General features: G+C 36.1%; 1 protein-coding gene across 1 annotated transcript in view; it reads left to right on the top strand.

The window, feature by feature from the left end:
* Positions 1 to 23,403, top strand: part of rhpn2 (rhophilin, Rho GTPase binding protein 2) — a 90,810-nt gene extending 67,407 nt beyond the window's left edge. The window contains exons 6-15 of the mRNA XM_039763610.1: positions 824 to 948; positions 3,042 to 3,208; positions 3,340 to 3,527; positions 3,639 to 3,795; positions 5,652 to 5,771; positions 6,174 to 6,368; positions 9,906 to 9,982; positions 11,407 to 11,553; positions 19,119 to 19,274; positions 23,010 to 23,403. Of these exons, the coding sequence (XP_039619544.1) occupies positions 824 to 948; positions 3,042 to 3,208; positions 3,340 to 3,527; positions 3,639 to 3,795; positions 5,652 to 5,771; positions 6,174 to 6,368; positions 9,906 to 9,982; positions 11,407 to 11,553; positions 19,119 to 19,274; positions 23,010 to 23,264 (1,587 nt within the window). The 3' untranslated portion in view covers positions 23,265 to 23,403. The remainder of the gene's footprint in view (positions 1 to 823; positions 949 to 3,041; positions 3,209 to 3,339; positions 3,528 to 3,638; positions 3,796 to 5,651; positions 5,772 to 6,173; positions 6,369 to 9,905; positions 9,983 to 11,406; positions 11,554 to 19,118; positions 19,275 to 23,009) is intronic.
* Positions 23,404 to 23,812: the final 409 nt, after the last annotated feature.

Below are 23,812 nucleotides of genomic sequence, written 5' to 3'. Positions count from 1 at the left end.
GTTTCTTATTTAAATGGTATTAAATTAATACTTGAAGCATAGCTATACAATAGATCTAAAATTAAATTAGCATTTAGAGATGGGAACCACAGCTGAATATTCAAACATCATTAAAATATGAAAAAAATCCCATTAATTTACCTAATTAGCTGGCATAAAAGCTCAACAGCTCCAAAGTCTATCAACTACCGGTCTTTATCAACAAAAAGGCAAGTCTTCATCATTGTCATTCTCATCAACAGCAGCTTAACAGCCAGTTTCCAGGTTTACCCAAGTTAATTGGTTATGTCCTAAATCTTTTTCATCCACTCTATGCAGTACTTTGCATCCCATGGAGTAAGCCCATTCTTTTCACATCATCTGACACCATCTCTAGCTACATCCTATTAACCCTCTCTTCAGGCCTCATGCCTTTCACCTCAGTTTTGGTGCACCTTTTCACCCAATCATCCTCTGTCTTTCACTCCACATGCCCAAAAAATCTTAGCCTATTTCTATTCAGCGCAACACCTGTCATTTCCACATAAAATCATTCCCTTAGCGCCATTCATGCTTCACAGACTTTGAAGTCACTACAAATACTATTACATTATACATTAGTATGTCCACAAAAAAAAAATTCTTTTTGAAATATACAGTATACAGTATACTACCAATATCATAAAATTGTATTTTTTCAAACAGTTTGGCATATTATCATAATATTGAGGGGGTTGCTCAGAACTATTAAAATATTAATAAAAATGACAAATATGTTTTTTGTACTTTTAAATGTGATATTTATTGTTTTTATGGTCAGGGGTTATTGTTCTTCTTCTTGCAGGCTTGCCGAACTCCAGGAAGAAATGAAGCTGGTATTGATTTGCTTGCTAGCTACTTCAGCCAGCTTGGATTTGTGGAAAACAGATTCTTTCCACCAAGCAGACAGATGGGAATTTTTTTTACATGGTAATGTCATGTTTCTTGATGTTTTATCATCATATAGGACATTAGATCCTGATGAATTATTTAGTAACCCAAATTAGTCAATTTTCAGATCCAAGCTTTGACCTCCATTTTATTTATTTATTTTTTTTTTTTTTTTTTGTACAAAATCAATATAACATGCTAAAAGCCATTCCTTAACTAACCTAATCCAGGCTATATTAATAAAAATAAATATATGCATACAAATATGCATTCAGGCTGTTTGCAAGAGTAAAAGCCAAATTATCATTTGTATATTCAATTGAACTGTCAGTATAATTCATGGTTGTGTTTCATCTTTTGTGAATTGAAACTGTTGTGTGAAAGTCTTAATATATCTGATAAATATTTTGAGGAGTGCTCAGATAATGAATTGGTCTTTCAGTATTTCTTGTAATATAGTATTTTATGAAGTGACTCACTCAGGAGAGCATGCGTTGTTTCTAATTAAGAGTAAATGTTCAGTTTAAATTTTTTGATGTTTGCATGGTCAGTCAAGTCCCAGATAAACAACTGTAAACAAGAGCCTTAACTTTGATTTAAGCTTAACAGCTAATCATAGTTCTTGTAAATTAATAACATGCCCAACTGAAATGATAAACTAAACATGCATATATTTAACAAGGTATCTCGATATACAGTATTTTGTTACTGAGGGAAAGCCCTCTGTCTATGGCAAAAATCTGAAATTCAGTTATCAATTAGCTCCTTAAAATTTTTGCATCCCTGGCAATGATTGTCATTGCCTACAGCATCCTACTGCTTTATATCACTTTGGAAAGATGATGGGTGAACAGAAAGAGTCAAAATGTAGTACCATTTTTGTAGTGCATCTGACATATTCCTTATGTGCTGAGGAACTATTGATTTAAAATGTGAAAAAAACATGTACTATAAAGTCCAATGCTGCACTTCTTCAGCCTGACTGGAGAGTGGTGGTGGATCCATCAGTTATCATAGTATACAGGAATCACTGAATGTTTCACAGCAACTTTCAAATCACTGTTATTGCATTTTAAATATTGTCCCTGAAACCTGATCATGTCTTCCAACATGTGTTTGATATATGTGTGCATCCTAAATTAACAATTCTTTTACACTGTGCACTGTAACTAACTCTTCCAAGACTATTAGACCTGTCTTAGTAGGCAAAAGGATACTTTTATTTAAAAAAAATGTGTGCAAGGAGCTGACAACCAAGGGGCACTCCCCTAGAACAACCACCCATATTGTTCAGTGATGAAGAATACAGGGGTTTCACAAACACAAGAGAGTTTCATCTGTCTGATGTCTAGTTTAGTGAAATTGAATAAAATGGGAGCCAAGGCATATCTGTTAACCATTTGCCCATGGAATTGGCTCCTTTAGAGAGATGATAATTTGGAAAGTTGTCAAGCAGACACTTAATTTGAAATATCAAGTAATTCCTGTTCATATAATGCGACATGCTCCATTGGGAAGATCAGCAACTGCTGTCATCAAGGTTAGTGCTTTGTGCATAAGTGAACAATTCAGTTTGGTTCCTACCTTCTTTCCTGTGCTACCAGGATAGAGCTTGATTTTAACAAAAATAAAGCAAATGATCTTTATTTAAACAAGCCTTCCATGTTCTTTATTAACAAATTATTTCATAGATATTTACTGATTCATAATATTGATTGCTGTAATCTAGCTCTAATTGAATTCTTTCATAATTTTTGAATGTGACCTTGAGATTAATTGGACAGAGCTGATACATTGGCAATACATTTTTTTTATTGAATTTTATTAAAAGCATATAGTATCCATACAATCAAGTCAAACTTAACAAATCTAAAATCAAATCAAACTCCACCCATGAGAAAGAGAGGAAGGCCAGCAACCAGAGCAAAACTGTTAAGAGTATTAAAGTGAGAAAGGGGGAGGGCAGTACATTTCTTCCATGTTAACTGCTTTGTGATTGTGAGCTCAATGATTGTTTTGGCTTTTATTACTTGTAGTCTCTTTGCAGGCTTCTAATGGTTTGACTGACCTCTGGATTTTGTAATTTTACATTCATCAATGCATGTTAATAAATCTTTTTAATTGTTGCTCAGGTATGACTCTTTCACTGGTGTACCCGTTTGCCAGCAGAATATTTCTCTGGAGAAAGCCAGTATCCTTTTCAATATTGGTGCTCTGTACACACAAATTGGCACACGGTGTGACCGACAAACCAAGTCCGGCCTAGAAAATGCGATCAGTGCCTTTGAAAGAGCTGCAGGTTTGTGCATTTCTAAAGCATTACAACAAAAGTCAAATGTGTATAGTGTTCACTATTGGGCAGCACTATTTAAAAATAGTATTAGTATTATAATTAGTTTGACCTGGGATTTTGTTCATGTTCAACAACAGGTACACTAAACTATCTCAAAGAGGCTTTCACACATACTCCCAGCTATGATATGGGCCCAGCCATGCTGAATGTACTGACCAAGATGATGTTAGCTCAAGCTCAGGAATGCATTTATGACAAAATTGTACTTCCTGGCATAAAAAATGAATATTTTTCCCTTTTAAAAATGGCACAAGAAGCAGCAAAGGTATGGTATTTTATTTTTGTGGTCTGTGGTTTAATCAAATAATACATATTAGAGTTTTTGATTGATGAACATAAAAAATTAAAAGTCTAATGAAGCATATTTATGTTGCAGGTCAGTGATGTGTATAGTGTGGTGTACCAAGCAATGACTCAGATGCCAGTTAAAGACAATATTCCTCTCCTTTGGTCAAGTATGGCTCAAGTAAAATTATACCACTACATGGCTCTTGCAAATTATTTTGTCGCTGTGGCACTGCTTGATCATCAATGTAAGTAGCCTAGACATCTAACATAAAGACTTTTAATAATCATTACTTCTTGAATAGACAAATACCATTTAGCTTAGAATAAAATGGGTAGATAGGCCTAACAACTGACAGAATTTATTTTAAAAGTAAAGAAAAATAGAAATAAAAGCAATGTTCAAAGGTTTTCAATGCAAAAAAAAATTGTATGCTAATTTGCTTATAAATGCAGTTTTAGGGAGATAAATGGTTTGCAGTAATGCTAGCATAAAATGCAGCTCATTTTTTTCTGGAATTTTATAAGGGTTTTTTTTTTATTTGCTTTTTATTTTGGAATTGTTGTGTGATGTCTAAGTCAGCACATGCATACTGAAGCTTCTTTTTCTAAATTAGTTTAAAGCTTGTAAAAGAGAGAAGTTTACCTGACATAGTTAATTAATGATATTATTAGAAAAGAATAGTAAAGTGTTAGAAGGGACTTTTTATCTGTAATTTAGTGTTCTGATATATCTGGATACAGGTAAAGCAGTTTTATGACACTAAACATAAAAGAAAGATGGCTGAAGCTGTGTAAAGTTGTATGCTTTGGCAGTGATAGGTTTTGGTATTGTATTCTTTTCCAGGTAAGCTCAGCTTGAATGGTAGACACTTTGCTATGTACTTTGCAGCATCATAGGGTAAAAGCATGACTTTTCTGGATAAATAAAAATAGTTATTTCCATTCTGTAGTAAATGTTTCTTGCACCCCTGTGGTAATTAAAATGACTGCAGAGTGGCCAGCTCTTAGAACTCTATTGAGAGTTAATTCCAGACTCGAAATAGGGTGGTTTCAGTTCCAAAAGTGATGTTTGGCTGAATTTCTTGACATCTGAACGAGTAGATAAGCTTAAGTCCATGTTACACTACATGGTTTCTCCAGCGATTTTCAATTCTTGACTTGATTAATATAATTTTAGTGAACGTGAAACAGTCAAAGCATCCTCCCATGACTGTCAGCCAAGTAGTCTAAAATACCCAGGGATACTCCCTTATGAAATTTAACAGGTTTAATTTTGTCTTAAGTCATATGATCAGGCTGTGTGTGCTCACAACTAATGAGTGCCAACCCTAGCTTTCCATTTTGGAGGTTGAGACGTACTGTAGACTATTATATATGTTAGGTGTTTTATATGATTTTTTTGTTGGTTATCAGCTGTACCAGTAACACTGGAGTCTACTGTGTTTTCTTATATACATAAAAAAATGACAGCATTTAAAAATTCTAAATATAAGAGAGAGAAAGTAAAAATTCAAATTTGACTTGAACATATAACAAGTTGAACACCCAGGAAAATAGTAGTTCAACAGAAGAAGTGCTAAAACTGAACGAGATACATTCCAGTGCTCATATACTCCCTTCTCTCTTTCCTTATCCCAGTATACCCTTCATGTTACTGTTACCTGCAGCAGCTCTTGCATCTTGGAAGCAATTTGAAGGTTCACTGAGTTCTTTTAAAGTGATTCCAGTTTTTCCAACATTTGGCCATTCTGTTCACTGTAAATATAGCATGGTTCCTACACTCTGGCACAGGTCCATATATTTCTTTTGAAAGTAAATTCTGACAACAGTAGATGTTTTTTCTTCTGTTTACACAGTTCTATGGGAATTACTTATGATTTCAGGAACTAAGTTACATGTATTGAGATTTTCTGAATTCAGTAGATTTCTAATTTTGTACCATGAGGAAGAGTAAATAAAGAAGCACAATACACATAATCTGAATAGGTAATTGTTAAATTTGAACACCGTGCAAAGTATGAAGAAAAAATGTTTCTTGGCAGTAATTTTAATACCTGAGTAGTTTACTATTGCTTGAAATATTTATATTTTGTTCCTCCAGTAAGTCCTGATTGTGATGAAGATCTGCATGAAAAAATACTCACACAACTTTATGACTGCATGCCAGAAGGACATTTACCCCTCAGCCTCCTGAAAAATCATGATAACCGCAAGAGCTTAGGTACTATTTGCTTTACTCTTAACAATTTTTTTAACTACAGTATACAAGTGCTAAATCTCTGATTTCTTATTTCACCCATTATACTTAACATTTTTTCTTTGCTTCATAATGTAATATGGTATATTCCATTGCAATATCCTGTGATTGGGAGTAGTTCTTTCTTGCTTCCAAATAAATGTTTATTTCAAAGAAAGTAATAAATTGTGTAATACATTATTTTGTAGGAAATAAAAAAAATATCTACCTAGTTTATCTACCTTGAAACTAAAAATATTCAGGTTCCTTTAATTCTATTTATTTTTATCAAATTATTTCAAAGAAATTAACCAGATAACAGCATTTTGTCACTCTTGGTCACCTTTTAGGAGAACAGATTTCTTATGTATATTTTTTTTTAAACAGGTAAGTCTCATCTGCGGAAAGCAATCATGGGTCATGAGGATGCCCTAAGAATATACAACTTATGTCGGGATTTGAAGAGGCTGGAAATCCTTCAGGAGATACTGTTAGTCAGCCACAAGCGTTCTTTAGACAAATATTCCCTGTGTGAAAAGAAGGAGGATTTCTTTGACTACATTGAAGCACCTGAAATTAACTGTAAGCCTGAGAAGAAAAACATAATTTCACAGTTTAATAGAATCAAGTCTATATACTGTATATTTTAATTAAATAACTGTTATAGCGAATGCAAATGTCAAAATAACAATAATAAGGTGCTACTAAAGTCCTTGAGAAGAGAAGTTGAAACAATAGTTAAATTTTAAGCTCTTTCTAATAGAGTGTGTGTAAAACTGGCAACCATTGTTGTTTTAGTAATAAAAGTGAAAAGAGCATTGTTACTTTTCCTGCCTTTAGATGTTATCTGTATTTTCCTAGTGGAAATAAACACTATTATTACATTACCAAGTTGTCACAGAATACAAATTCATCATACATTGTGGATTTTATATCACAAAATATATGCCTGAAGTATGTTTTTCATTGTGGACACATTTTCTTTGCTTCAGACTGAGCAAAGGTGCATACCATAGATTAGTGTATAACAGGCCCTCTTTCTTTTGCTTCTTCTTAAGAGGATTTACTGCAGTTATTTGAAACAAAAAGTTATCAGTAAATATTATTAATTATTATATATATACTGTTTTGTGAATCCAGCACACAGAACTGCAACCCTTTAACTAATTAAATCTTTTTTGATCTTCCACTTTCATTTCTTCACTTAAAATATTTTTAATTACACTGTACAATGTTATTACAGGATGCAAACTTTACTTCCAGAAGAATTATTTAACACTACACATTAACACTAAATATTATGAGCATGGCATCTATCCAAAGGAGGGTGCTAAAATTCTGCTACACCTCAACAAAAGACTGTACTACTGTGCAGCCACCTCAGATGGTCTGATCTTGTCAGTACTCCTACTGCTAGGTTACAAATGAAGTCTGAAACTTAAGTAGCAGCAAAATAATTGATTTAGTTTTATATAAACTGGAAAGTGTTTGGAGACTCCTTGTCAGATCTGGATGAGTATGCAAACATAGGAGTGTGTGCATATAAAAACAATCAACATATTTACTATTAAGAAACTGTAGATCACTGGTGACAACAAAAAATTACTGAAGGCACACAGTTTATTTCAAAATGATATGTAAACATACATGAAATGCTGCTACAAACTGAGAACAGCAATCAAAGTACCTATGTTTCAATATAGGAGTAAGGTTAAAGTCAGAATTTACCAGTTCTAATAAACTGCAAAACCTTTGACAAGGATTTAGGGTGCTTATGAACTACAAAGTAAAACCAAAACCAGTTTCATTTATTTTCCTCTCTCATGATGGCCTTCTGCAGCCACTTTTTATTTATGATAACACACCATTTGAATACCTGCTTAATCATAATTCATCATTTTTTATTTGTACACGACATGAGAGGACTTTGAAATGAGTTAATGTCTATAACAGATCCAGTCTGTATGGAATCATGGGTTTGGTTTTTTAAAACCTGTAGGAACCAATTAACCGATTTTAACAATGTCCAGTAACATCTTTAATATTTCATTGAGGTTAAGTCCACACTACTAAGTTTTGATTTTAAAATGGCATTTCTAAATAAAACAATTTTACCATACTAGTGTTTTCTTATTATTTACAAAACTATCCCCTTTCACACTAAAATGACTAAACACACTTTTATTAATTTTATTACAATCCATACAAAGCAATCAAGATTTTACAAAAAGAAAAATTGAGTTAAGAACAGATCGATCCCCACCCCTGACAGAGAGAGCAAGCCAAATAACGTTAAATTTAAGGCTTGTAAACATACCTAATTTAAAAAAATAAATAAATAAAATTCTCTGTGCTTTATGAACTTATTTTAAAATATTACTGATTAGATCCTGCCATGTTTTGAAAAAGGTCTGTACAGATCCTCTAACTGAGTATTTGATTTTTTCCAATTTCAAATAATATAACACATCGGTTTCCCACTGACTTAAAAGAGGAGAGTTTGGATTCTTCCAGTTTATCAGAATAAGTCTGCGTGCCAACAGTGTAGTGAATGCAATCACAATTTGTTTGTCTTTCTCCACTTTAAACCCTCTGGAAGAACCCCAAACACAGCTGTTAATGGGTTAGGAGGGATTGTGAGTCCAAGGCTGTCTGACAGGTAATTAAAAATTTTTGTCCAGAATAATGTTAATTTGGTGCAGGCCCAGAACATGTGACCTGTTGAGACTGGGACTTGGTTGCAACGTCGCAGGTTGGATCATGTCCTGGAAACATTTTGGAGAGTTTTAGTCGAGACAGATGTTCTCGATATATAATTTTGAGTTGTATAATTGTATGCTTTGCGCATATGGAGCTTGAGTGAATGTTAAAACGACGGTCTGATCTCACAAGAGTGTTCACTGACTAAACACACTTCTAACGGTAGATGTTTGCCTACACTTGGCATGCGTGCATTGATGGAAAAATCTTTGAAGAGATGGTGCTGTGAAAAATTCAGAGCCATGTGAAAATCAAATTCCCTTGTGCTTTATGTGTTTTTAAAACTATTAGCTCATACCACGAGAGATAAATTCTTAAAGAAGCCACAGCGAATTGCCCCCACATCACATTAATGAGTAAGAGCCTTTTAAACTGGTGATGGATAGCTTGTCATAAGATTAAAGCACTACAATTGTTAAAGCAACGCTTAAAAAAAAAGAAAGAAAAAAAAGAAAGTGACACCACCATTAAAGGTCTTCTGAACAACAGCTGAGAAAACTTATAGAGAATGGGATTACCTGCCGAGTGACTGATCCCTGGACAACAGTCTTACCTTTAATGCCCGCAAAACCTAGGAGCAGTTCTCCTGAAATTCTATGGGCAATCCTCACTGGCTTCTTCCTTCACATCCTGGTACAGCTCAAGAGTATAAAGGCCTGATAAGGGTAGTGGATGAACCTGTATATCCTCTCTTCAAGTCATATACAACACTCTCTGCTTTAGATAGGGAAATAGTGTAATTAAATAAACCTCGGCTATCTCGCACAATTGTTTTTCTCATTCCTTTCACTTGTCAGATAGTATGGGGCTATTACCATTTGTCACAGTAGATTAAAGGACAGTATCTATCCACAGGTGGTTGTTACTGAATAGCTAACCCTGATAACACATATTGTAAGAAAAATACTGTAAATTGATAATATGTTGCATGTTATGTACACTTTGTATATAGTATGTCTCCGTTGATAGTATGTTATTGTCAACTGTTCTGAGGGGACATTCACTTGACAGTAAACTTATTTATTTTTGAATATACTGTGGCTTTTTTAAAGGGACCTCAATGTTCTGCCTTCTTCTACATATAAAATGGGACAAAATCCCATTAATCCCTAGAAATCCTTTGAAATTTAGTAATTAAAACATTTTTTAGTAATGATCAGTCTCTGTGTACTTCTTATATATGCCTATACTGATTTAAGTGCAAATAGTCTGCAAAATTGCCAGAACTAAATTATAAGTTTGAATATTTTTTTAACAGTAAATGTGCAGTAGATTAATTCTATTGTTGGTGTAACATTGTGCATTTGTAGATTCCTAATATGAATTTGTTCTTAATTACACTTTTTTTCTTTTCTGTAGCCAAAACTGAGCAAAAATCGGAGATAGTGGTGCCGGCATCCATTAAGATGAAAGTCAGAGATTTGTTCCAAAAATTGGTAGGTTGTGTATTATTGTTCTAAAGGTCTTATGCAATATGTGTTTGAATTATACTGTATGTTTTCAGTAAATTGGGGACATAAGACACTTTTAATGGAGTATAAACAGCAGCTTCTAATGTTTATTTGAATGTTATAACAGAATCGGTTTGCTAATCCATTCATTCATACAATTTGGAAGCTTGCATTTTAAAACATTTGATTGCATCGGGTACAAGACAAAGATGAGCCCTGGGCCGAAGGCTAGTTCGTCACAGTGTACATTCATTCACTTTGTGTCAATTTACGGTCCCCAGTCAATTTAATATGCACATCTTTTGAGGGTTGGAGGAAACCAGAGTATGTTAGCAAAAACCCATGCAGACACAGGTACAACATGCATAATCTACAAATTTGTTTTAAACAAACATCATAAACAGTAAAAAAGTGTGTCTCAAATTACCAAGGCATCCATAAAAATTTACTGAGGGTTGGTCTACTGGTGTTCAGTCCTTTAAATCCTGGATGTTTGTTGTTCATTAATGCTGTGGTTAATTCAGTGCTTCCCAACTCAGGCTGGGGTGTGGACATTGTGAGAGTATGAATTCTGTTATAACATGTTCTGTATAATTCTGTTTAATTTACTCTATTGTAAATACTTAATAAATAATCGATAAAAAAATAAGTCTGGATATTTTATGTAGGTTTTTAGTGCGTTTTATAACGAACACAACAGAAATACACATTAGATGTGTCATATCAAATTTGAATAATTTTACTTTTAATTAAATTGTATACATTTTTATAAGCTTGAAGCAGTTTACCTCCTTTAATCTCTCCTGAACTATTATCCAAGGAGTAAAATGCTTAACTAAATACACTACCCAAAAATATCCCTTTTTTTCAGCTACTGTTATTTTTAGTGAAGGAAAAGAAAAATAATTATGTTTTTATCAAGAACAAAGATCACAACATTTAGGATAAAACCCATGTCAATGCTGGCCTTACTGAAAAAGTCCATGAAAAAATCTCAAGTTACTTGTTGCACATAATCTGCATGTCAGTCATATGCTCAAAATGTCCAAAACATGTGCTTTTATAGTAAAATATTGCTGAATAAATACTTCTGGAAGATCAGAGTAGTGCAAGAGTAAAAAGAATATTCCATCAGTATCCATCTGTTAAACTGAAGACAGGATGGACTCTTGACTAATGAATGACAGGAGATGGTATGTTTGTAACTATAAAGTGTAAACAAAACTGTAATTGAATCTGAATAGGATGTTTCTCTGTTTTAAGATGAGTTTGCAAATTGAAATTAAAAAATTATATACAGTGCACTCTACTCAAGATATCACAACAAAAATTGAACTGTCCCAACAATTTTTAAACCAGTTAAGATAATTTTAGTTTTAGTAATTCATTTTTATTTTCTTTTTCCCCAGGGCCCTCTATCAGTATTCTCTGCCAAGCAGCGATGGACAGCCCCTCGAAAAATACACATAAGCCCAGAAAATGAAAACCTTGGCTTCACACTTCAAGGTGGTTCTCCAGTTAATGTTAAGTCTGTAAACCCAATGTGTATGGCTGCTGTAAGTATAAATGTATAATTTGTTTCTCATGAATACATAATGACAATTTATGATATAATTTGTTCTGTTCATAAGCACCTATTCTGGAGTCTAATGATGGAAATAATTCTTTTAAATAATGATTTGCAGTATAGATACATTATGAATTTCTTTTCCCACACTTTAGTTTGTGTGATTTATTTATTTTATTTTTATATTGGGTTATTTGCCAAATATCGCTGGTGCTGGTAGCTTAATACATTGTGAAGCACAGGGGCTCTCCCTCGCTTCCTTACTTGAGGTTTACTGGAGGCCACCGTCCAATACAGCATCTGACTCTTCAGGGGCCTTGTGTATAATGCCGTGTGTAGAACTCACACTATAACATGGCGTAAGCACAAAAGCCGAAATGTGCTTACACACAGAAAAATCCAGATGCAGGAATCTGTGCGTATTCCAACTTCCACGTTCTTCCGCTACATAAATCCCGATCAGCGTGAAAACTAACGCTCGTGCATGCGCTTCATGTAACGCCCCAACTCCACCCAGAATGACACCTCTTTAAATATGCAAATCAATATAAATCACCCTTAAGCTCAGCATTCTGTGAAAAGAGAATGGGGAAAGCACGGGGGGAAAATATAAGAATTTCAGCGAATACCAAGTGGAGGCAAAGGAAAAACATACTATTTGTTCAAATAAACCGTGGTATAATCAACAAAATGAAGTTGATCGAGTGACATATCGTGTTGGAGAAACTTGAAAGCTCATGTTCACAAAATCGCACAGTGCTGGAAATAAAAAAGAAGTCACATATCAAAGTCGCCGTGAAAAGACGAGTTGTAGCCCACTGTCTGAGTGTCATATGAAAGCTTATTAGGGTACAGAGAAAAAAAGGCACACAGTGGGGAAAAAGCACGAAATGTCAACTTCAATCTCAACATTTCCACTAATCACGTAGTTTATTTTGTCATTAAAGTAGAACATCATAAACTTCATCTTAAAATCGTTTAATTAACCAGTTTCTCAAATCACATCGTAATTAAAGTAGCACATTAAATGCTTGGTTTTGTATTTGATCTTCTCGTATGTGCTCTATGTGTGTGAATCACTACTTGCTTCTTAAACCGGCTCTCTTCCTCCAACTGGACACAGAATCCATTACATTCGTGATATTACAGCTCTCTGAATAACTAAAATACTGAGATGTATACGTGATATCATTTTTATGATACTAGGAGTTAAAGCACGTTATTAAACATGTGTTTCACTTCGATGAAATAATTTATTGCAGCAGTACTCGGGGGCGGCTCTAGGCTTGTTGTGGCACTGGGCAGAGGAAGAATCGGTGGCTCCTTCGCCCGCCAATGTCAGTAAGGCAGCTTTGCAAACACTGCATAGCCGACTCTTGCTCATGACACAAGCATTTAACTTTTGCCGAAATTTGTCACTGCGTTTTTAGCTTTTATTTTTATTTTCTGTTTTATATTCAATATATATTGACGTAGCCGCCACTGCAGTCCTTGCTTTTCTTTCCCCAAGTAACCGATCGCCACACAATCAGCTCTGTAATAGAAGTTAAGCCATCTGTAAGCTTAGCGCCGATTCTTCAAAACGTTTAAGGAACATTGAAATATCTTCGTAGTATATGTTTAATTATTCTGTCCTTCACGCCACTCCCAGTGAAGAATATAGATTATTTAAATGAAGTTAAAGTTTTATCTGTATAATTTAATAAACATATTTTGCTGCTTTTCACCTTAAAAATGATATTGTCATCATATGTAAATACGCGCTTTATAAAGTGGCTCAGGTTGTGCGATATTATAACTGTAGTGCAAGTTTACAGTGGAGTGATTGTACTTATAAGTACAAACAGTTCTACAAGGTGCAATTGATTGAGTGCATTTAAAGTTTTTGGGATGAAACTGTTTCTGAACCGCGAGGTCCGTACAGGAAAGGCTTTAAAACGTTTTGCAATGGCTGAGACGGCGTGTGCTTGAAGCTGTATATCGATAATTCTCTTTCCGATCAGCTGCTGCTGTGATTCACACTCAGATACAGTGATATAAATACTCCGAGTGGTGCAGTGAGAGTAATATGGAAAAAGATGATCCGCTGTGGCAACTCCTAACGGGAGCAGCTGAAAGAAGAAAGTGGTGCAGTGACAGTAACAATGCTAAAGCAGTTATGGTATTTGGAATACTATGGCTGTTCCCTGGACCATTATATTGTTAGAAGTTAATTACAACCCGATGCGTTACAATAATAAACAATATGCGGTTAGTTTCAGTGTATTTATAAAGCCGCGTCAGGAAAATAATGAGTAACCACACAGGAACAGTAGCATTGCTTTGACGCTGGGTGCCACCAGTCTGCAAAACCGAGTAGAGAACTTGCGTACGACAAGGCATGAGGTACCGTGGAAAAGTGCGTGGCTTTACGCCAAGTTTAGGTTTTATACATCGCGATTTGAACGTGGAAAAGTTCTTACGCAGCATTTCTGTGTGTACGCACCGTTTATACATGAGGCCCCAGGTTTGCACAGCTCTTATGCAGCTCCAATGACCTTTTCTCTGCAATAATCACCCTGCCACCTCTGCCTCCATACAGTCATTGGGTGCCAGAGGCGACATCATCTGTGTTGACTATTCTCAAATTTATAAGCCAGTCCAAGTCCGGATCCTCCTGGTGATTCATTAGCAGGGATGGACCCAGACAAATAGATTTAAGCAGAGGAGCATGTGTGAAAAATGTTGTCCTTCAAGTGATTGATCTTCTTTTTATTACCAATCTGCATGAGTTCTTTATATGATAGGCTTCTAAGATTGAGTCCACCTCATCTGACAGTTTGTGAATATTGTGAATATTTTTGCAGAATCTCTCTCCCAGGGTAATGTTTTCCTTCAAGTCTTTCATGCCAAAAACACTACTGTTAACTTATAATATCATAAACTAAGGAAATGATTAGTTCTTTTAAGTTTGTTAAGTGTTTCTGTAAAGTTAAACTTACTAATGTGCTGACATTATCCTTATGAGTGGAAATGGAAGTAGTACTAAGAGTTTTTTGTTCTGAGCTATGAGAATTAATTAAAAGATAAACTTTACTCCTAAAAACTTGTTACCTCTAAGGACCTGTGCGGAAATTTTTAAAGCTTTTTTTTTTTCATTTAGAAGGGTTAATAGTTTTTTTGTTTTTCTACCCATACAGCAGCAAAAACTAGCTAAGTGTTTGGAAAGTTACTTGTTATCTGTGATTTTCTTGTTCTTTATGCTCAGAACTAGCATAAGCGGTAAGTTAGCGGTAGCTGAAACTGGCAGGTTTGCTCCACAGATGGAGAGTCTCGCACATTGTGTTGCCTTCCAAGTACATAGGTGAAGACCTCCCTAGAAGGGTTTATGGGCTCTTGGCTAGAGCGGGGGTGGATCAAGTTGTCATTCTCCGTGTTGGAACAATTGACATAAATATGGGTAGTCTGTCTGGTGTGCAATCCAAATTTGAAGAGTTAGATGCCAGGCTGAGGAGCAGAACTGACAAGATAGTGTTCTCTGACATTTCACCTGTGCCACACCAGATAAGACTGAGTAGATTAGAAGGCTTAATGTGTGGCTCAGATCTTGGTGCATAATAGAAGGGTATAAGTTTATGTGGCAGTAGGACTCCATTTTGGAACAGATGGAATATATTTCACTGTAACAGGTTACGTCTGAACCGGAGAGACACCAATGTGTTAGGAGGAATGTGAGTAGGTTAGTCAAGGATTGTTTAAACTAGAGAATGGGAGAGCGCGGCCGGGAGTTTAGGATAAGGATAGGCCAGGTTTTAAACTGTACATGAAGGAACAAATAATAGTGTAAAAATATGCATAGTAATGAAACTTGTGTGTGGCACGGTGGCGTAGTGATAGTGCTGCTGCCTCGCAGTAAGGAGACCTGAGTTCACTTCCCGAGTCCTTCCTGCATGGAGTTTGCATGATCTCCAAGTGTCTACATGGGTTTCTTCTGGGTGCTCTGGTTTCCTCCCACAGTCCAAAGACATGCAGTTTAGGTGCATTGGCGATCCTAAATTGTCCCTAATGTGTGCTTGGTGGGTGTGTGTGCCCTGCGGTGGGCTGGTGTCCTGCCCGGGATTTGTTCCTGCCTTGTACCCTGTGGTGGCTTTGATTGGCTCCAGCAAACCACCATGACCCTGTGTTAGGATATAGCAGGTTGGAAAATGACTGACTGAAACTTGTAGCCTAAAGTTTAAAGGCAAAATTAATATGTTGTTAACTGCTTCTCTTAACGCTAGAAATATTAAAAATAAAAGAAGTAAATTAGAGTTGTTTGAGCATAATTATGATATTATATCAATAACAGAAACCTGGCTAAATAACAAATTTCGGGATGAGTATAACATAGAGGGCTACATATTTTTTTGGAAGGATAGACAAAATAGAGTGGGGTGGGTTTGTCGTTTATATTAAACAGAGTTTAAATTCAAGCCTTCTTACGTTGAATGATGAGCCCGATCTTATTGAGGACATTTGGATTCATCTGGAAAATATTCGGGAAAGTGGCCTTATTTTAGGAATGTGTTTATAGCTCATCCCCCTCCCAAAAAATGCAGACAGTATTTTTAAATGGAATATTTATAGTAATATTAATAAAGCAAGTTTACAGGTGGATATTATATAATCAGAAAAGTTTTCAACTACCTGTGTATAACTGGACTAACCTTGCAAATCGTGGAACACAAGAGCATGAGCTGTTAGTTGTGATCATTGACTGTGTTTTAACACAATATGATAAAGCACAAACACAGGGAAAGCCAATCTAGATTTAATGTTTTGCAATAATCAGGACTGAATTTTAGGTACAGAGGTGATTGAACCACTGGTGCCAAGTGACCATAACATACACTACTCAGTTCTCATGGTTTTGGGAGAGTGCAAAAGCAAAGATCACAACTTGTAACTGTATAGACAGACAGTTGAACAGGTTTAAACATGTTCATGTATAATGCAGAATAAATACATTCCAAAATTTTGGATTAGTAGGGTTAATAAAGAGCTGACAAAGAAGCTATGAAGGTAAAAACAGCTGTATGTACTATATAAGACTAATAACAGTGTAGATGGTAGGGTGTATGAGAGCATGAGGGCAACCATTAAGAAGGATATTAGGGAAGCTAAAAGTCAGTTAGAGCGGGATATAGCAAACAAGGCAAAAGATGACCCAAAGGGAATCTTTCTGTATTTTGACATCCTCTTTTTATCATTGGTTTCCAAGCTTGTCTGTATGTTTTCACAAAGCCAGTAAATCCAACATAATTTAATGTTCCATTCTTAGTTCCATTCTTACTGATTATTCTTTTATAATACCTGTTGAGGTCAGTGTTAAAAAACATAATTTTAACAGCATTTAGTATATGGCAAAGGTTCTCTCCAAGGGTAATTTTAATAATTTTTTTTATCAAATACAGTTGGCATATATTTTTGTATCTTCTGATCACATTATTGTTAGATATATTGTACAGCATCAAGAAAATTATTAGGCTACATTTTGACACAGTTAATGCTTGTTTAAAATAAAATTTGTACTTGTAATTTATCTTCAGTTAAAAGAGATGAATGTTTGTGATGATTTATTTTCAGTTAAATTAGATGATTATGCCAAAAAAGCCATAATGTAATATCTGTTTTCAATCATTTAGAACTGAGAGGTGATTTTTTTATTTCTTGTGATCATATTTATTAAATGTTTGCAATATTTTTTTAATTTGTGTTGCATTTAAAAACTAAAGCATTACATTGAACATTAAATAAGGCCCACAAACAAACTAGGTCTTCCAAAGCTAATTCAAAGCTAACGTGCTCTTGTTTTTAAAATGACCTCCATAATTATAAACTGCAGACTGAAAGTAAAAAGGGATTACTGAGATTATATAAAACCAATTTTGTGGCTTACCCTGGGAGTAAACTCTTATTTAACGGCTACAAGATTGTTTTAGCTACAGAAATGTAAGGAAGCAAAAGAGAGTTTTAGACCTTATAAATAGTTTTTCATCACAATATTAAAAAGACATTAATATTGTACTTAAGCATCTGCTTTTCAAGAAAAACAAAGATCCACAGCAATGGTACATTTGCATGGAAAACCAGCAGTTTTCTTTTGACATATTAATGATTACTAGCCAACCTGCGGCGTAGCATCTGCCGAATAATTATGTATTGATGGGTGAACAATTTCTGAAAGAGACAGTTGTCCAAATGGGGTTGGTTTTGAGGATACGACTGTAGGTGAATGAAAAGATGCAACTCTGGAGAGGGCAATATACAATACAGCGTTTTACACGCTGCATACATTCAGCATACATTCGTGACGAACTGTTTTACACGCCGCATACAGTGATTCACATCCGTGACAGATATGATTCTTCTTAGATACAGAGACCAGCCAACCAACTATAAGACCATGGGACACCCCTCGCAACGTGTTCTACACACTGCATACAGCGATTCACATCCGCGACATGATTTTTCCTAGATGGTCCTGTCGCGTCCACCCTCGTACTCGAAGCACACACACTGCCTGGTCATGTGCCTGCTCGCAAGAGCAACTGACAGAGACCCGCCCACCAACTGTAAGACCATGGGAAACCCCTTGGAAACTGTTTCACACGTTGCATACAGTGATTCACATCTGCGACAAACTGTTTTACACGCTGCATACAGCAATTTACATCCGTGACAAACATGCCTCTTCTTAGATAGTCCTGCCATGTCCACCCTCGTTGTCGAAGCATACACACCACCTGGTCATGTGCCCGCTCGCAAGAGAAACACACGGTGACCCGCCCACCAGCTGCCTGTGTGTGTGCGCGGCTTTCCATCGTGCTGCCTCTGTGTGAACTGATCAGGCACAGAGAAGGTCAGCTGCTGAGAGAGCGTCTCGACTGTTGTAGGGCCTGCATTGGTGAAGCAAGTGAGACGGTAATGAAACAAAGGCACAGAGCTTATTGGTTTTTAAAAACTGCTTCCTTCATTGTGTTTTAAAGGATTGTTTTAAGGATCCCATGGGATACCCCTCGCAAACCGTTTCACACGCGGCATATAGCGATTCACTTCCGCGAGAAACATGCCTCTATGAACAGTCAACGTGGCTTAGAGGTGCATGTGGACTCTACGACAGACGAACATAAATGACGCCGTTTTTCCTGTGTCATCGCATCCGAGTTGGTGGGTGTGGTTCTGCAAGTTGTGGTCGTATCTAATGGTTTAAGTGTTGAGCGTGGATCCTTCCTGCGTGCGCCATGTCTGTCTTGTCGGCGGCTTAGTGAATCCACGTCCCTTCCGGCATGCTTTCCATGGGTGTCTTGCCTTAGTGAATTATATATATAGATTAAAAAATAAATATATATTATTCCATGTAGATTTATTTTTCTGGTAGTATTTACATTTTATTTAGCAGATCTTTTCACGGCAGCTTAGAATTAGTTCATTAAGAAGGATGGAGGCATACATGAAAGTATTGTGCTAAAATATTTTGCAACTTTGTAAAATTTGAAAATATATATTGGCATTTTTCGTTTTCCAATTCCACAGACAGAGGGACTGAAGGAAGGTGATTTTATTGTTTCAGTAGAAGATGTAGACTGCAAGTGGAAGAGTGTCAGTGAAGTTATGAAACTGTTAAAGGAAAACAGTAACAAGGAATTTGATATGAAAGTCATCAGCCTTGTGGAAAACACTCTTTCTATGGTAAGGAGACAATAGTATGCCTAAGTTTTGAATGTTTTGTTTCATCTTAATCTTAGGATTCAATAAGGGAATGGTCTAGTAAATTTCATGTGGACCATAATTGTAACGGATAGGTTCTCTCTTCTTTCATATTACTGAATTTTTTTATAGAGTGCTTCCATGATGGTTTTATCAATTTAGTGCAACGTTAAACTGCATGATGTTTTTATCAATTTAGTGCATTGGTAAACTTTAATATAAATCAAATAATATGCATATACAACATTGTCCAATTGAAGTTGTATGAGACCATTGCTACAACACATTTTCTGTCCCAGCTGCTTTTATATAGATACGTTTGTGTATCTATTTCAACCCTAAGAGTGAGTGGGGTACTATAGTTTAAAAAAAAAAAAAAAATTCTGAATTATTATTAATTCTTGTTTAAAATATAGTAGTACATGGATGAGTTAATAAGTGATCATTCAAAGATATACTGTATAGAGATTGGATATATACATGGGTGTACCATAGGATTGATTCCTACTTTTTATTTATTGCTACTCTTGAGGGAGATTAATAATGAATGATTAAACCATCGCTTTTCATTCTAATTAATCTTTAATTGTCATTATTGATTGTGAAGTTTACAATAAGGCATTTCCTCCCAAATGACGTGATTATTAACAAAATATTAGGCCCCATGTACATGTAGACAGTCTAAATGCCAAATACCAGTGTGTTTGTGCCTTGCGATACTGTATCTCACATCATTTCATTTTCTGAACCTCTGTTCCTGGTGGGATGTATAGTTGCAGCAGTACAAGTAGGTCAGTCCAAACTTTTCTGACAGCAGCTACAGACTTCAGCTGTTGCTGGGGAATTGTAGGCATTCCCAAGACAGATGAGAGATGTAATACTTGCAGCTTGTCCTATGTCTACCACAGGATCTTCACCAAATGGAACATTTCTGGTGTTTTCCTAGTTAGAGCCACCTTGTGGGCACAATTACTACATGCCAACATACGGGCTCCTTTTGATCCAGAGGAGCAGTGACGCTGAGGCTTTCCTGAATTGCTGAGCTTCTCAACCTTTCACAGAGCGTCAGCTCAGCCAACTTGCACAGTGACCGCTTTTCTGCCACTTGTACTGGTGATCTCATTCTTCTGGTCATTACCCACAGCTTATGATCATAAATGAATACACGGATGTACAGTATATCTTCCAGTAAACCCAGAGTTTTGGATGGGTTTAGCACCCGCAGAACAACTGCCGCCACTCCAATGCACTTGTCAATCTCGCATTCTCTTTTTTCATTACTCATGAGCAAGATCCCAAGATGCTTGAAATCCTTCACTAAGGGCAGTTGTTCAAATCCCCCACCACCCCCACCCCGTCTTGGAAAGAGCATCCCTTTCTTTTCTCAGAGAAAGATTACAATCAGACTTGGATGTGCTGTTCCTTATCCCAGCCACTTCACACTAGTTGTTCAAGTGAATGCTGAATGTTACAGTGAGTTGAGGCAAAGAGGAGAAAATCATCTGTATAGAGCAACAATGCAATTCCTACCCTCCCTAACTGGACACCCTCACATCCTTGACTGTGTCTTTATATCCTTTTCATGAAAATCACAAACAGGAGTGGTGTCAAAACAGCCTTGACGAACTCTAACACCCCCAGTGAACAAATTCATCTTAAAGCCAAATGTTCAGGTATGCTTTCACTGCATTCATACAGTGGACCTCGCCATCCCTGATTAACAGAATCATCCTCTCCTGAGGTGTCAAACATTTCATTAAAACATCCTCAAGGCAATCCAATAGTCTTTTTCCATGACTTCTCCAAAGTCCTCCCATTCTTGAGCTTTTGCTTCTATAACCACTTTGCAGAAGTCCTCTTAGCCTGTTAGAACCTGTCGTCCAAGAAATGCCATCCAACAGAGAACATTTCCCTGAAGGCCACCTTCTTGAGTCAGAGAGCTTCTCTTACTTCTGGTGTTCACCATCAGGTATTATGGTGGTAATCATGGGATGCCACGACTGCCTTAAGACCACAGCTTTTAACAGCTACTTCTACAAACGAGGTCTTGAACAGGGTCTATTCAGATTCAATGTCCGTGACAATCAATTGGCATGTGGGACAAGTTCTTTTGGCAGTAGGAATTCAACTCATCACGAATGGTAACCTCAGCCAGAAATTCTTAGCAACCCTCACTACTGTCGAGGCATCCCCAGTCTATTTGCCCAACATCTCCTGCTTCATATCCAACTCATTACCTATTGGTGATCAATTGACAGCTCTGCCCCTATCTTCACCTGAGTGTTCAAAACATATCACCTCAGGTCATACGACTGCAAAGTCTATCATTAACCTTTGGCCTAAATTGCTGTGGCACCAGGTATATATATGAGCCTGCTTGTATTAAAACATGGTGTTTGTTAGGGTCAATAAGTGTCTAGCACAGAAGTCCAAAAACAAGTCACCATACTGGTTCAGATCTGGTAGCCCATTCTTCCCAATCATCATGCCCTTCCAAGTATCTCCGTCTTTCCTGATGTTAGCATTGAAGTCTCCCAGTAAGATTAAGGGCAGTTGGATGGCACCCTTTCAAACACTTCATCCACTTTCCTGATTGTGACTCAATGGCACATTAATGCAACCCTCTCATCCACCAGAGAAAACTCGCACACACCTGATGTCTTTCACACATCAGAACTTCAGAGTAGGAGAGAGACCACCCCCAATCAAGACATTTTGTTCCAGAACCTATGCTATATTTGGACGTGATACTAACTACTTCTAAGTGTAATATTCTAGTTCTTGCAGCAGCTCCGTTTCCTTCCCTGCAAGAGTGGTAGAATTCTATGATACCATCGTCAGTTTGCATTGCATGGGTCTAGTCCTTCTAGGTCTTTTCTGCCTATGCCCGCCACTAAACTAGCATTGTACATGGCCCTCTCCTTTTGTCTTGAAGATTGTAACTTCAAATTGCTCTGCACCTTTCCTCTGTGATACTTCACTGAATGCCATTGATCACACGGCCCATTGTTAATCAATGATACTAGTTTGGGTCATTATGCAAAGGTACTGTTTATAAGGTTGGAGAAACCTGCAGTCAACTGAGACTGAGGAAGTCACTTGGATGAGTGATAACATATCTCCGTGGAAAAGAACTATGTCCAGAGAACTGAATCAACTCTCTAGAATTTTGATGTTGTCATTTAGTAACAAAAGAGGACATTTCAGTGAAGATGGATATACTTTATTTAAGTTTTGCATTGATTGTTAATGTAATCATTAATTAAAAGGATAAAATGTCTACAGTGGGCTTCACAAATGTTTGTTGAACCCGGTTAGGTTCTCAGTTTAAGTGAAGAATGAAACATTCTGAATGAAATACAGTACCATAAGACACTGAATGGTTAACATCTTCTGGTAGGGTGCGCTGAGGGTAAAGGCCATATTTTATATGTATTGACAAGGTTGTCCATAGCATAATTTACAGTGGTAGTGGTCAGAAAACTAGCCAGAATAGTGAATGCATGAGAATTCAGTTTAGCACACAAAACAGATGATAGCCAAGGAAGGAATGAACTTGGGAAAGCAAGTAATCTTAAAGGCACTATTGGAATAGTAAACATTTAGTGTGATGTACTTTTCATGTACTTGGTTAATTATTATCTGAAGATAATGCTTGTGAATGTTTCTGTACTTAAATCTGTTATGTTTAATCTAACATTTAAATATTATTTGTAGCCCAACAAAAGTGCCACATACTGTGGCGGACTGCCAAAAACATATTCAATGATATGTCTTGCCATGGAGGACAAAAGGAATTTAAAAACAACCAAAGTAACCAAAAAGTTGTCATTCCTGAGTTGGGGCATGAAGAACAAACAGAAAGCAGCAAGCACAATTAGTCTTCCTTCAACTGTTGCAGATGCACCACAATCAAGCAAACCGCTGTCTGCCACCTTCGAGATGACAACAAATAATAGTGCTCTCTACTAGTATTAAAAAATGAATTATTTCTTCTTGATTTAGAAAGGACTGTGAACTTTAATATCATTTAATATATTCAAATGTTTCAAGTTGTATTAAACAGATTATGTTCATTGTGATATTGTAGATTATATGTATATGCATATATACTGTGTGTGTATATATATATATATATATATATATATATATATATATATATATATATATATATATATATATATATATATATATATATATATATATATATATATATATATATATATATATATGTGTGTGTGTGTGTACATATATCCAGCCAACATGTATAACTTTAATAGTTTATGTTGGTGATTTCCTTTATATGTATCTGGAATGAATTTTTCCCCAGGCAATTTGAATGAGCTTGGGGAGTGCACCAATAATCCTTTAGCTTTCTGATGACTGTTTGGACTGTTCTTTTTAGGCCATGGGTCCAGCATCATGTATGCTTCATCAATGCCTGGTATGCTTACGTAATATGCCTTTTAGATGAAGTTTGCTTAAATGCTATGTGATTTATGGTTTCTCTGGTTATTGCA

The sequence above is a fragment of the Polypterus senegalus genome, chromosome 9 (assembly GCF_016835505.1).
Source record: "Polypterus senegalus isolate Bchr_013 chromosome 9, ASM1683550v1, whole genome shotgun sequence".
Classification (NCBI taxonomy): Eukaryota; Metazoa; Chordata; class Cladistia; order Polypteriformes; family Polypteridae; genus Polypterus; species Polypterus senegalus.
Note: the sequence above shows the minus strand (reverse complement) of the source record. Positions and strands in the feature narration are given on the sequence as shown.